This window comes from Triturus cristatus, chromosome 1_2 (genome assembly GCF_964204655.1).
Source record: "Triturus cristatus chromosome 1_2, aTriCri1.1, whole genome shotgun sequence".
Classification (NCBI taxonomy): domain Eukaryota; kingdom Metazoa; phylum Chordata; class Amphibia; order Caudata; family Salamandridae; genus Triturus; species Triturus cristatus.
This window is the reverse complement of record NC_140580.1, coordinates 989,712,992-989,728,071: the sequence shown is the minus strand read 5'-3', so window position 1 is coordinate 989,728,071 and position 15,080 is coordinate 989,712,992. Positions and strand designations below refer to the sequence as shown.

The 15,080-nt window shown below is 46.9% G+C and overlaps 1 protein-coding gene across 1 annotated transcript in view; it reads left to right on the top strand.

The window, feature by feature from the left end:
* Nucleotides 1-15,080, top strand: part of ABCA2 (ATP binding cassette subfamily A member 2) — a 569,797-nt gene that overhangs the window by 474,865 nt on the left and 79,852 nt on the right. Inside the window, exons 32-35 of the mRNA XM_085611149.1 lie at nt 1,668-1,773; nt 2,903-3,014; nt 3,817-3,877; nt 11,868-12,042. Coding sequence (XP_085467275.1) covers nt 1,668-1,773; nt 2,903-3,014; nt 3,817-3,877; nt 11,868-12,042 — 454 coding nt within the window. The remainder of the gene's footprint in view (nt 1-1,667; nt 1,774-2,902; nt 3,015-3,816; nt 3,878-11,867; nt 12,043-15,080) is intronic.

Below are 15,080 nucleotides of genomic sequence, written 5' to 3'. Positions count from 1 at the left end.
TGATCAGAACCAATCCATACTGGTTCCAGAGTCCTTTCCTCAAGTGCCTCCATCCAAGGCAGAGACTGCACAGATTAGTCTCTCAAACACTATATTTGGAGGTGTAACAAGCATAGGGTGGCTAGACAGCTGATTATTGCCAAATACAGTGCTTCTAAGGCCATGACTATAATTAAACAGACAATGTTACTTTCTGTTATGTTCTACCCATCCAAAGCGCCACAACCTGGCTTCTTGGTGCTAGGGAAAGAGACCATTTTATCTGCAGAATTTTGGAAACCAAATTATCTTTAGCCTGCTTCTGAAGTATAAATGGTCTTCCTGTAATTTTCAGTGATAAGGGGAATTAATTCCAACGGCAATCGGCTGAACACAGAAAAAGCTCTCACTCCTTTTGTGATGGATTTTTAGGATGCACAGTTGACAGTAATCACAGAACGGTATGAGGCAGTCAACCAGACTTTCCCTGAAAACACAATTGTGCATTTTACCCCAGGCAGAGTAGACACTGCTGTATTCTTAAGGATTGTACCTCTGCAGGACATTTGCAAAGCAAAGTCTTTCCCTCAGAAGGTTGCAGAGGTTTTGTTTGACCAAATGGTGGTTCACCATATTTTTCGTCTTCATTTTGGTAATCGGAGGTTCCTTCATCCAAAGTACTATTAACCAATTGTTCAAAGATCAAGATTCCTCAGCGGTAATAGTATTATTTAGAAGAAAACGTGACACGTTGCTAGGTTAGCTGGTTGTACTGTATAGGGGTAGATACATGCAGGTAAGTTACTTCTTAAGTTGTCCGCTGGTCTAGAGAGCACAGGGAACTAATGCTGTCAGGTGAGGGTATGCAATATATGCACAAATGTGTAATAAGGTGATGTTGGTGTCATGCTGTACCCTTGAACAGTAGTAGTGGCCCACAGCAGTGACAGCATGTAATGTTTCCAGAGCTTTGGGGAGATGCATATTCTACAGAGGGAGCACAGTGTCCATAGAACACGTTTCGTTTCAGAAGGTACATAGTTATTTCTTCCCTGAGTTTGCCTTTGAATCTTGGGGATTTGATTCAGTGTTGAGATCATTTATAGATGTTATCCACATCCGCATTCCTCATAACATATGTCTAATGTTATTTTTCTACTTTATTTTGTTTTGCATTTTCACACACTACCCAGTAGTTTTTATTATGACTGTGTGTGAATCTTTTTTTTTTTTGGCAGAGTTTTATATAGCGTGAACTTGACCCGAATGAGGTATCAGAGGGCTTTACATATCACCAGTTACGTTACATGAGGACACACATTCATTTTTTTGTTAGGCACGGGGTGATTAAGTGATTTGCCCAGAATCACAGGATGTTCAGCGTCATTGCCGAGACTCGAACCCAGTTCCCCAGATTCAAGGTCACCCGCCCTAGCCGTTAGGCCAACTCCATCCCCTATTTGGTAAAAATTATATTTTTTGCAGTTCAATATAGCCATTATGTGTGAGTGACACCCCCCAAATAAATTGGTCACTACTATTACTCATTTTTATGGTAGCATCTGGTCTGCCTATGTTTATCAGAGTGAGATAAAAATTCAAAGGTAACCAGCGATGAGTGTGTGCTATGTATGTGGGGAAGCAGGAGTTTGGATATTTCATGATGCTATAATGTATCTCCTTTACAGATATGGGGCTCTGACTTTTGGTAATGTCCAGCGATCCATCCCAGCATCGTTTGGAGTGAAGGCTCCTCCAGTGGTTCGGAAGATTGCCGTCAGAAGGACTGCTCAGGTAGGGCAGACAGTTAGTACTGTTTTAAAAACATTGGGTAGTGTCTTATTCCAGCATCCCCCAAAACACTGGCTAAATAAATTGAGGACGCCCCTGAAAAGTGGGGCCCTCTAATATTCAGGCCAATCCTGCTTTTATCATATCCCATTGATGCTAAGGTTTACTGGTACTAACAAAATGGCTGCATTGTATATTCCTTCTCCAGGGATTAAGGTGAGAAATGTTTCCACGACATGACAAATAGTACTAAGCTGTAATGGCACGCTCTAGCATCTACACCCAAGGGCTCCATTGAGGGGGAATTTCTGGTTAACTACAGATTAACAATTGAATATATATCTTGTACATAACAGGGAGGGATCAAATGTGATGAATCAAATCACATGAAGCAATTGTAGATGAGTGTATGGCGTTAAATAGGGTGGCGATGGTCCCAGAGTCGACTAATGAACTATGTACTTTTGTGTGCTTGTGATTTGAACCACTCGCTTATAGTATAATACCTCATTGTTATTCCTGCCTCTTGATGGGTTATGCGCCTTTGGGAGGAAAGGACCTTTTTGAAGATATAAACATATAATTTTTGACACGCGTAATGCTGGAAGAAAATTCTGAACTGTTCTGTGCCCTAATGCCAGTGTCTGTGAACACTTTCGGCTGGTTTGTGACTCTTTCCCCTGCAAAACTGAACGAGCAAGATTTTTTTTTTCTTAAAAAAATATAGACGTTTCCACAAATAATATCTGCGGTGCTGGACATGGTACCTAGATTCAGTGGAGGGCGCTCCACCTGGTGAGGAAGATTACTCTCAGAAATGAGTTGCAGATATATTGACATAAGCTATGTTTACTGTGTCCCCACCTCACTCTTCCATCTTTCCCTCTTTATGTAATATGTATGTTCTTTTCTTTTTTTCCCTTGTACACTGTTGTTCCCAATTGTTGTTTCTGGATTGTTTATCTTTTCTCTTGACTGATGTTTCACTTTCCTCCTCTTTCCTTCTCTTTTATACCCTTCTGACTACCTATGCTTTTCTTTCAACGTACTCTTCTTTTTTTCTTCATCATGTATGCTTTCATCCTCCCCTCCTCCTTTTTTTCCCCTCCCTAATCCTTCTCTATGATTCCAGATCTTCTACAACAATAAGGGCTACCACAGTATGCCTACATACCTGAACACCTTGAATAACGCCATCCTGCGCGCTAACCTGCCCAAGAGTCGGGGCAACCCTGCTGCCTATGGTGAGACATTTGCGCACTTTCCGCCTGGTTTTGTGACTGGAAGTTCACTGTTTATAAGGCAGTTTTTGGACATAGTTTACGGGAGGCCATACTACATCGGCATGGCGTTTTATAGATTTATTGATAACTGAATTGGCTTTACGGTCCTTGTATTGGTATAACACAGGCTCCTCCAAGTTGAAGTTCAGCTGGTGTATATACCTCATTAGCGTCCGGCTACAACCACTGCCATTCCACGGCTGGTACCAGACTCATCTCTGCTAACTGATGTCAATGTGAATCGCATCCAGCTCTTGCAATTCTGGAGTGAAACTCCACTAACCTCTCCTAAATTATTGCAAGCTAATCTGCTGGAGCTTCTGCCGTTACATGACGGGGGACTCCGTCTTCCTTGGCAGCGCGCCCTCATGCTGATCTTTATTCTCCACCCTCAGGTGTTACGCTAGTGATAGTAAACTTCTCTCCCAAAATAAATATGCCGAGGGATCATATTCCTTGAAATAGTCATACCTGCGAATAAACATTCTTCATTCCTGCATTCTTGGCCACTAACATGTTTGCAATAGCATGGGTGTAGCGGGTTAGGACATTGGTGTATTGCGGGAGATTCATCTTGTTCACTGTTACAATGTCCTCAATTAGCCAGACCGTTACATAGAAATATAGAATGCACCAAAGCCATGAGGCAAAGAGCTTGTCTAGTGGAAACCCTAAAATTTGGCCGATTGTAATTGCATTTGATATTCCTTGAGCATCAGTTACTTCCAGTCCAAAGAGATCTTCATGCAGATTTCTCTTCCAGGGATCACTGTCACCAATCACCCAATGAACAAGACCAGCGCCAGCCTGTCTCTCGACTACTTGTATGTATCCAATGCACTTCCTAGGTCTAACACCATAAGCAGTCACAGTATCATTGTTGTTCTGGTGGTCTTGGACTCTGATAGAGAGATTGCTAGTGTGCAAATGTGTGAAACTGTTTTATTCATGGATTATTTTTCTCTGCCTCGTTCTATTGTGTATAGAACTGCTGTTGCTTGTATGTAGTTCAAAATTCCATGTATTCCATTACACGATCAACAATTAAGCAGCTTGACAGGCTCAGGATATTCCTGGTCTGGGTGGCAAAAATATGCCAGGTCTCTTTAGGAACACTGAAATTGGACTGGATGGAGGGTTCTCTAGGTCTACTCGGCTTAGAACCTTTTTACATAGCACCTCCGCTTCAACACACCGCCAAATGATGTTCAGAAGAAGGTAGCTGGGAGAGGAGGCTCCTGAACAGATCCCTGACGGATGTTTCTCTGGTAGTATTACTCATGAGTGGCAGATATAGTCCTCCTAATTGTTCTTATAATGTGCAGTCAGACAGGAAAGGCTTGGAAGGCTCCGACCGAGAGTCCTCCGATTACCCCTCTCCTCAAAGGCCTGGAAACGGGATCTGTACCCCAATCTAAGCCTATATTTCATGATATGTTGACAGTCTGCGAAAAGGCGTGCCTCACCCTATGGGATTTATATCCTAAAGAGATCTTGGTCTCCTTTTCTGGGCACACCCTATTATTATTTTAGAGCTTATAGAGCGCTCAGTAACGCCATCTCGGCGTGTCCCCGCGCTAAAGCTACCAGCGATCACCATGAGAGCCTGTGACCTACACAGTGTATAGATGTGTTTTAAGCTTGGCCCTGCACAGCGCTTCACTGCTCTCCAGTCTCAGAGCAGGAGGAAGTTGGTTCCATTGTTGAGCTGCTTGGAACGCAAAAGATCGTCCACCCATTCTAGCCTTCCTTATCCTGGGGACTGTCAGCAGCCCGGCACCCTCCGACCGGAGGGTCCTTGTTGGTTCGTAGCGGCTGACTAGATCCCTAAGGGATTAATATCCTAAAGATACCTTTGTTTCCTTTTCTGGGGCACAGGGGGTATTCGGGGTTAGACCGTGGCAGTTCATTCTATATGCTAAGCTAACAGTGACCACTAGGGAGATTTGAACGGAGTTCATGAAAACATCCAGTCCCTCATGCACGCTTGAGACCTTATTAGAACTGGGATTGGGGCATAGGATGGCATCACAACCATAGAGTGTCCTGAAAGCCGACAGGAAAGCAACGCCTTTGATAGCTAGGCAACGATAAGAGAAAGACTTCCAGGAACTACTTGTGGATGGGGAATGGAAAATGGCTTGTGATCTGGTGGGTGGCATTTCAAGTAATGCAAGGTTTAAATTTCTGCACTTCAACATTCTACTTTGCCTGCACTTAACCCCATTAAAACTTAACAATCTTTATCCCAAGAGACCCAAGATATCATCTTCCTGCCCAAGATGTGATGTAACAGAAGCCTTGTTTATACACATGGCCTGGTTCTGTGGCATAAGAGAGTGATTAGGATAGAGTGATAAAGAGGCTGCGCCCAACAAGGGCATTGAGTTGGAGGTATCAAGCAAGCAGTGCTTACTGGGCATTGTCCCTATACCTAAGAAAGGTAAGACTCTACATATATATTTGCAGTCTTGGGAACAGGGTTGGCAAAACGCTAGATAGCTATTCACTGGAGCCACTAATATTGCCTTATCAAAGAAGCATGGGAAAAAATGCGATGGAAAGTACTTTCCCAGAGAAGTCCCACTTGAGAGCGGCTAGGATGGATGATAAGACAGCGAAGAGTTTGGATATGATGCATTGACTGTAAGATCCTCCACACACTAGACCACTATAGACTCAGGGAGTTAACATACAGCCAAATATAGAGAAAAAGGCCTGCTTAAGGGATTTTCCTTCATACTAGTAATAGCGAGATGGAAAGTTTGTGTGTGTGTATATATAAATTATTCAACAAATGCCCTGGATCTCCGGGAGGGCACTCTGCAGCAATCCAGCCATCTGGCTTTCCCCTTTAACGCTCCTCTGCATTCCAGATTGTTTATTCTTAACCTGACGTGTTTTAATGCCGTAGCATCTTCCTCAGAGGCTCACAAGAACTTGCACAGGAAAGGCTTTCTTTTATGTTTACTTTTTTGCATGCAAGTTTATTTCCTGTTCCTTTAGTAGGTTTTGCATAGTGCAGTCAATGGCATGCTGGAATGCAGAGGAGAAAGGCGGATGGCTGGATTGCTGCCGAGTGCCCTCCCGAAGCTCCAGGGCATTTGTTGAATATAGTATATATATATTATGAAAACTATACTGCAATACAATTATTGTTCTTTGTAACATGGTGTATCTGAAAGAAACATGTAGTAATAGATTCCTTACCTTAGAATATCCCCAGGCGTCAGACTGGATCCGGAAAGTTTTCTCGTCAGCAGTACCCCTGCGCGTCGGTAGGTGTCGTCGTGCGGCTCCGCGTCCATCGTCGTGATCGCCAGGATGATATCGCGGCCAGTTCTTAGATGCCGCCCACGTGCGCTGACATCAGTTCTTTCTTTTTCTGTGCCAGCAGGCGCAGGTCCGGGAAGAACTAGTACCCCCACTCATTTCGTTTTTGAGGCTTTTTGTCTCCTATTTTTCTGGAGTCGATCGACTCCTGGTGCCGCAGGGATGCCCGGGTTTAGGAACTGTGGCGACTGTCACCGCATGATGTCGGTGACGGACCCACACCGAGTCTGTGTCTACTGCCTGGGGCGCGACTGCCGGGCCATAGCGCCGAAAACTTTGCGGGAGCGGTCCCGAAAGTTGCTGGAAGTCCCGCAGTAGGCTCCGCGCCGTTCAAGGTCCCGGTCCCGTGGGAGGTCAAAGGACCGGTCGTGGAGTCGTCACCATCATTCTTCTGGATCGAAGTCTTCGCACTCGGTCAGGTAAGTTGAAGCATTCCAAAAAGAAGTCGAAAAAGCGTTGTCGCTCTTCGGCTTTCCCTCGCCCGTCGCGCAACTGTGTGCGCAGGCGTTGCCACCCCCGCGGCTCCGTCAGAGCCTGTGTCGTCGTCGTAGTAGTCGCCACCGGCCTACCCGCCCTTCCCGGGTTTGGCGGCGATGCCTGCCCAGGTGCAAGAGTTTCTTGCTGCCATGGCCAGACTCTTTGGGCTGTCTGGCCCTGCCGGTGCGCCTCCGGGCCCGGGGGCCCGACTGGGGTCCTGTTGTTCCATCGCCGCGGTCTGCGGCCTCGGCGCCGCAGGCCCCCATGGGATCCAAGATCGGACCCCGGTCGACGCCGGTTGACTTTGTCACTCCTCCACCGACGTCGACCCCATCGGCACCGCTTCCGACGTCGCCCGCTTCTCGGGACGACGTCGTCCCCAGTTTTAGCCCTGAACCGGACACTGAGCCGGATTGACATCGACCGACGCCGGTTTCGGCGCCGATGGGATTTGTTCCCTATGTCCGTCCTCTGTATTTTCAGCCTGTTCTACAGACTTCGGAAGAATGGGAGGACTGGGAGGGGTCTGAGGACACTCTCGCACAGGACTGTGCTTATGATCCGGACTGGGCAGAGGATTTGGGGGAAGCCAGTGGTCTTGACACCTCGACGGACCCTGTCATGCTGTCTCCTCCTTCCGTCGCTACGGAGGAGGGAGCAGGTTACGCTGTGGTGTTGCGTAGGGCGGCCGAGGCCCTCCACATCGACCTCCCACAGTGGCCATCAGGACGAACATCCTGACAGAAGTGCTCCAACCGGCAGCAACCTCTTCGGAGCCCTTGCTGCCCTTTAATGACGCACTCTGACTTTCTTTTGGGCACCTGGTCCAGGCCCAACACAGGAGCTCCTGTGGACAGGAACGAGGCCCGATGCCATCGCCCAGCTCCGGGTGACCCCCTCTTCCTCTCTCAACTTCCTACTCCTGAGAGCTTGGTTGTCCAGGCCTCTGCGTCCCCAAGCGTCTTCCCTTTCGCACCTCCGGATAGGGAATCCAAGAAGCTGGAGCAGCTTGGCAAGAAGCTGTTTTCATCTGCCAGCTTAGGGCTGCGGTCGGTGAACACTGCATGCCTCTTGGGTCGTTACTCCCACTCTCTGTGGGACACAGTTGCACAGGTGCTGCCTAGCTGTCCCGAGGAGATCCATACAGTACTCACCCAAACTGTTGCTGCTGGGCGAGACGCAGCTAAGTTCACCATTCGTTGTGAGCTTGACACCGCCGACTCGCAGGGCAGGGTGATTTCCACGACGGTGGCGCTTAGGCGCCACGCCTGGCTGAGAACAACTGGCTTTTCGAGGGATATCCAGAATACCCTGATGGACATGCCCTTTGATGGCATTTGACTTTTTGGCAATAAGGCAGATAGTGCACTGGAGTGCTTTAAGGACTCCGGCCTACGGCCAAGTCCTTGGGCCTGTCGGCCACTCTGCCTCCTCCGCCTTCTGCCTTTCGCTCCTTTCGTGGCCGCGAAAGGGGCACCCCACTATGTTCACAGAGCCACAGGCCGGCACAGCAACAACCTCAGCGCGGACGTGGGAACCATCAAGGCGGTTCAGGGGGCCAGCGGGCGGGTCAGTCCACCCCCGCGGCACCCAATGCAAAATCTTCCTAGTCCGTCCTTTCAGGCCAACAAACGCCAGTGGGCGGACGGATTCACCATCATCTCCCCCCACTGGCGCACCATCACATCGGACCAGTGGGTGCTGCAAATTGTCCGAAGGGGCTACTCCCTCACCTTCAAGACTACCCCTCCAGCTATGCCACCTCAGTACCACCGCATGTCGGGGGATCACTTGGCACTTCTCCAGCAGGAAGTGGCAGCCCTCTTGGCCAAGGGGGCCATCGAGCGCGTTCCGATGCCCGAAGTAGGTTGTGGCTGTTATTCCCACTACTTCGTGGTTCCAAAGAAGGACAACGGCCTGCGTCCTATCTTAGACCTTCGGAATGTCAACGGCTTCCTCCGAAAGGAGAAGTTCAAGATACTCACATTGGCTCAGGTCTTGTCTGCCCTAGACCTGCAAGACTGGATGGTTGCGTTAGACTTGCAGGACGCCTACTTTCATATTCCCGGCCCACCGGCGTTACCTGCCGTTCACGGTTGGCCACAAGCACTTTCAGTTCACCGTGCTCCCTTTTGGCCTTACCAGCGCCCCTCAGGTGTTCACGAAAGTGATGGCGATGGTCGCAGCTCATCTGCGCAGATCAGGGGTTTCAGTCTTCCCCTATCTCGACGACTGGCTGTTGAAGGTGGGCTCTGCGCCTCTGGACATGGCTGGAACATCAGGGCATTTCCCTGGTGGTTCAACACCTGGCAGGTTCGTTGAACGCCAGGGCGGACGAGCTCAGCTGCAGGTGCATGATGGATCACGAATGGCATCTTCACTCGAAGGTGGCGCAAGGTCTCTTTCAACAGTGGGGAGAACCTTGGTTAGATCTATTCGCTACCGAAGAGAACGCGCAATGTATTCAGTTCTGCACGTTGGAATTTCCAAGTCAGCACTCGCTTGGAGACGCCTTTTGTCACGAGTGGAGTTGCGGTGTATTGTAAGCCTTTCCGCCTATACCACTTCTAGCCAGAGCGTTGATTCCCCGATGCCTCTTCAGGAGGATCTTCTGTCGCAGCAACAGGGGACGGTCCTGCACCCGAACCTGTCCAGTCTCCACCTCCTTGCGTGGAGATTGAGCGGCGGCAGTTGATTCCCTCTGACTTGTCTCCTGAAGTCTGTGATGTGATTCTGGCAGCTAGGTGTCCCTCCACTAAAGTGGTATACGCCTGCAGGTGGAACAAATTTGTGGCATGGTGCACAGCAAAGGCTGTGGATCCCCTTCCTGCCCCTCTTTCCGAGGTCCTTCTGTTCCTTCTTTCTTTGGCCCGGCAGGGCTCTGCTCTGGGCACTATCAAAGGCTATCTTTCTGCCATTTCAGCCTTTCTCAGACTACCTGATCAGCCCTCTTTTCAAGTCCCCTGTTGTAAATAGATTTCTCAAAGGCATTACACACCTTTTCCCTCCTATTCCGTTTGTGATGCCACAGTGGGACTTGAATCTGGTTTTGACCTATCTGATGTGCGCTCCTTTTGAGCTGCTTCACAACTGCCCTCTTCGTCTTTTGACTGCCTTCCTGGTTGCTATCGCCTCCGCTTGGCGAGTGAGTGAGCTCCAGGCTCTTTCTTGTCAACCTCCTTTCCTTTTCATTCATCCGGACAAGGTTGTGCTCAGGCCTCGGCCTTCCTTTTTGCCAAAAGTTGTCACGGCCTTTCATATTGGGTAGACTGTTACCTTGCCCACTTTCTTCCCTCCTCCGCATCCTTCCAGAGAGGAAGAAAGGCTCCACCGTCTGGACCCAAAACGTGCACTTTCATTTTACCTCCACCGCACACAACAGTTCCGGGTGGATAATCCACTTTTTGTTGTCACCAAGAAAGGTCGTACGGTGCACAAGAGGACTATCTCCCGCTGGGTTGTCTTTGGCTAAAAAAGAGCCTCCGGCGAGGCTGCGCGCTCATTCCACTCTAGCAACTGCAGCAACTACTGCATTGGGACGGGGTGCCCCCCTGCAAGACAACTGTCAGGCAGCCACGTGGGCATCATTGCACACGTTGACGTGGACAGCCAAGTCCGGAGAGACTGCTTTTTTGGCCGTTCTGTTCTCCCTGACTTCCTGGTGTGATCTTGTTTCGCAGACCCACCACCGGGGTTGGTATTGCTGGGGTATCTATTCTAAGGTAAGGAATCTATCACTACTTGTTTCTTTCAGATGAACAAGTTAATTACCTTCGGTAACGATGTATCTGTAAGAAACATTAGTAGTGATAGATTCCTTACCGCCCCACCCATCCTCCCCGTTCTGCGAACTGATTTCTAGGGTTAAGATCATCCCTTTCAGAGCCCAAGTTTCAAGGCACCAGTGGTCAGTATCTTGCATGGCTCTGCGTTCCTGGCGCGGAAAGTTGTGTACAGAACTGACGTCAGCGTGTGTGGGAGGTGTCTAAGTACTCCCGGTGATTACGATGCAGGCGACGGATGCAGAGCCGTACGCACCACTTACCGACGTGCAGGGGTACTGCTGAAGAGAAAACTTTCCGGATCCAGGCTGACGCCTGGAGATATTCTAAGGTAAGGAATCTATCACTACTAATGTTTCTTACAGATACATAGTTATCGAAGGTAAGTAACTTGTTCATTAATTGTAAGTTCTATAAATGTAAAAATACATTCTTTTATATTACCCCTCGCTGTATACTTCAATGCAAAGATTACTCCACTGCATAAACTGGAATGTTCGGCCATCTTTTAATCTTAAAATGCTTACACTTCGAGCAAATGGAGGTGCAACAGAGTACTAGTGTGAGGAACTACAATGTTGACTGTTGCAAAATCCTTCTACTTCGGCTGGCAGATGGTTGGGAGGATACAGTAGACTGACCTTTGGTTTCTGTCTACTTCTTAGCTCTGTGCTTTATTCTTTTAGTACTGATTAAGGTCTGTGCTTCTGTTTTATCTGAATTACATCCTAGTTTAGTTACATGCTGCCGTGATGTAGAGAAAATTGATGTGATTGTGTGGTCAGCCTTCTATTGTCAATAAAATGAGCAACATATAGTTGAGAAGTGAGCATGCGCTTTACAAATCCAATATTATGTTATAAGTGAGGCACTGGGAGCACTTTAAGCTCTGTCTCTGGTGGGACGGTGGCTTTAGAAATAAATTAAATTCCATGGTCATTCCATACTCTGCCTTTCTGGTGGGATTCCTCTAAGACTGGAGAATGAGTGGAGTCTAGGGGCCACGTAAACCTTCCTTCCTGTTGTCATGCATGCTCCATTCAGCCTTTGATGCTCATTTTTCTGCTTTCTCCATCAGTGGTTAACCCTTGCACGAACTAGGGGTGGATGAGGAAGGGGCTTTCAGCTTCCATGCCTGTGCAATGGAATTAAATTCTACGAAGGCAGTGAAATAAATTCCATGAAAGCACAGTATGATTCCTTGTCATCGTCTTTCCTTCAGGTTGCAAGGCACAGATGTGGTGATCGCCATCTTCATCATCGTAGCAATGTCCTTCGTGCCAGCAAGCTTTGTAGTATTTCTGGTTGCTGAGAAGTCTACCAAGGCCAAGCACCTGCAATTCGTCAGTGGCTGTAACCCAGTCATCTATTGGTTGGCCAATTATATTTGGGATATGGTGAGTGCAAAATAAGTCCCTAATCAAATGTTCACTTCATAGGACTGCTTGACAACAGACGTTCAACCTTGCCTATACATTACATGGGGAAAGACAGTTTACGGAATGGGGCTGAGGTTCAGGAGTCTTGTAGATTGTGAGTGGCATGAGATCACAAGTTTCTTCTTGACCAATCACCACACAAAAGTAGCTCTGGGAGTAACTTCAGGTGCAGTATGTCTTCTAAATGTTTTTGTCAATTGGATTGGACAAAAGAAAGCAAATGTTACAATTTGTACTGTTTTGATCATGTGTCCAATTGCTAAGCAACTCTGGCCAATAAATATGCTTAGTATTATGTATAACATTCAAATGGAGCTACTTTTTCAACATTCGCTTATCTCTATAGAGCATTGTGTAATTGCATCAGTAGAATTTGATTCCTGCTTATGTTTACTGTCCACAATGTGGTATGGTGAGGGAATCTTATTTCTTTAGTGACCATACCATTAACATGTCCCGTGCTCACAGGTCGGAATAGTGGCATTCCAATGCGTTGTGCTTGTCCCCAGCCTACACACACACACCCATTTCTCCGCACTGGGCTTGAGTGCTGCACCTAGCACAGTGTGGCCAAGAATCTTCAGTGTGCATCAAATCCATAATACCCAATGGGCACCTTAGTCTTCTACTGGCACTGCACAACATTATTTCTCATAGCATCCATATTTTGCTGTGCATCCTTCCAGCGACAGGAGATCATAGCTTGTGCTACAGCCCGTGCCTGGCTACAAATGACTTGTTCTCTCTAATGATAATCTACCCTTTATCCTGGAACACCTGCCGTCCATGATGGACCTTACTACTGGCAAAGGTCGTTAGTGACCCTTCTTGTTAAGGAAGTTTGTTACCTCCCTCCAATGTGCGAGGCTAATGGAAGTTCTCTAGCAGGTCTGCAAGGGCTGATTGTGTCCTGCGCATTTGAGAAGGTCATGCATGTTCCTTACCTTCATGTGTTCTTTGTGAACTCCTTTAGGTGTATGAGGAATGTATGCATTCTTAAGATCTGCATAGATCTTGGGTGCTACTCTGCGGGCCTATGTGAGCCGTATCTGCACTCCTGCAGGACTGTAAGAACTGTGGAAGCTGTCATGCAGGTGTGCAAGATTAATAGATGCTCTCTGCAAGACATGAGATAGTCACAAGCTGTTTCCTGCGTGCATATTTTGTCTGTGGGTGTCTTTCTGCCTGCCTGAAAGAGTAGTTGGTGCCAATCTATCTGCTATAGTTCCGCATTGTTAAGGTTTTGGGAGCTCTTACTGGTGTTCAAAGGTCTTGGGTGTCCTCATGCAGAATCAGTAACTGTCAGATTATTGTTGGTCTTCCAGGTTCATAGTGAACACCTCCAGTGACAGAGTTATGTGACTGCAGGAATTAACTTCCTATCCCATGCATCGCACGTTTATGAGATCTTCCTGTAAGGCAGCGTGGTGCCTTATTGATTTTTGGTGTGAAATCACACGTGATCCAATTAGATCATTTACTGCAGGCACTACTGCAGGCTTTTTTTAACTCTAGGCATGGGCCAGGCTTATCAGCCTTTCTAGGAGCCCCACTGAGTCAACCAAAGTAGAGGTTGCAGTCAAACCGCACCTTCGCCTGACTTTCATGAGCTAGGTGTCTCTGATTATCTCACGATCCGCTATGAGTGCCCCAGAAAGGAACTTTCTAATTGTAGGGTTAGCCTTGCCAAATAGTCCTAAATGAATCGAACGGATGAGTGCCTGTCTGACTTGCCATGAGCATGCCTTCTTCTGGATCCTGGACCCGGATTAAGTGATGCAGTCTCGCAGCTAGATCCCAGTCAAGGAAAATAAATTGCTTCCAAGTGTCAAAGAAATCTTCTCGCATGCCAATCATAGTCTGAAATGGTTTATCAACAAAAGAAAAATGTATAACCTGTGAAATAAGTTTCAGACAGTCAGGGGGTCTCTTAGAAAGTTGGGAGCATAGCCTGCTCAATGAGTAAAGGCAAGATGCACCCTTTACATAATTCTGCTACAGTTCTGCTGTGGGAACCACATGGTACAACCCAACAAAGTGGGGAGAGAGGAGTCTGGAGACCGAAAACTGGAGAAAGAAAAAGACGACCCTCAGTTGTAACAAGAAAGTGAATATTTTTTACTGAGCAAACTAGTCAACATTTTTTCGTCTTTGGAGCCAAGATGTGAAAGAGACTCAAAACATAAGCGGTGTAAACTTTCTTTAAGCAGTCGCCTGAACCCGAATTTCTTTGCACCGGTAAGACCATATATGCCATCTTTAGATGACAACCAAAAATGGGTGCACGTTATACTTGTCTTTTTTTTTTTTACCAAGCCTTCCTATTTTGTTTTGACATTCTTTTTAGCATAACAACAACATAGAAGTCCTATTCAGTTGGCTAATATTACGAGGCCAAGCACTAAAAAAGTATGATAGGGTCTAAGGGAAATTTTAATGACCTGCCTCAGTTCTAATCCCCTAATCCTATAATTGAAAAACAAATCAAGGAACTGGGGGGTCTCGTTAAATCCTGCAAATTGAGCGGAAATATGAAATAGAGGGCTGATTAGTCCCACATAGCAGAGGAGGGAGTAAAAGAAAAAGAAAGAGAAAGAGACAACCAAATGCAATCTAAGAGGACCTTAGAGCGGAATTTTGGATATCCATCAATTGTCTGTGTGATCAATCTTATCATCTGGTCATCCAATCCAAAATAAGATGCTTCTCTTGATCATAGAGAGCATCTAAATGGAAGTGATTTCACTCAAGGATGGTCCAAGGTTGTCAACGGATTGGAGTAAGAAGACCAACCATAGTAGGATGATAGAACAATCGAAAGGAGTGCAGTGCTAACAAAAGAAAATAGAGTGGTGTGTTAAAATAGAATTGTGAGAAAACACTAGTAATTTAATATGTGTCTCGCATTCTAAGTAAAACAACAGTGCAAAAAGCATTGTTAAACAAATAACTACTGTATAGAGAGGTCGACATGTTTCAGCCTAATGAGATACATT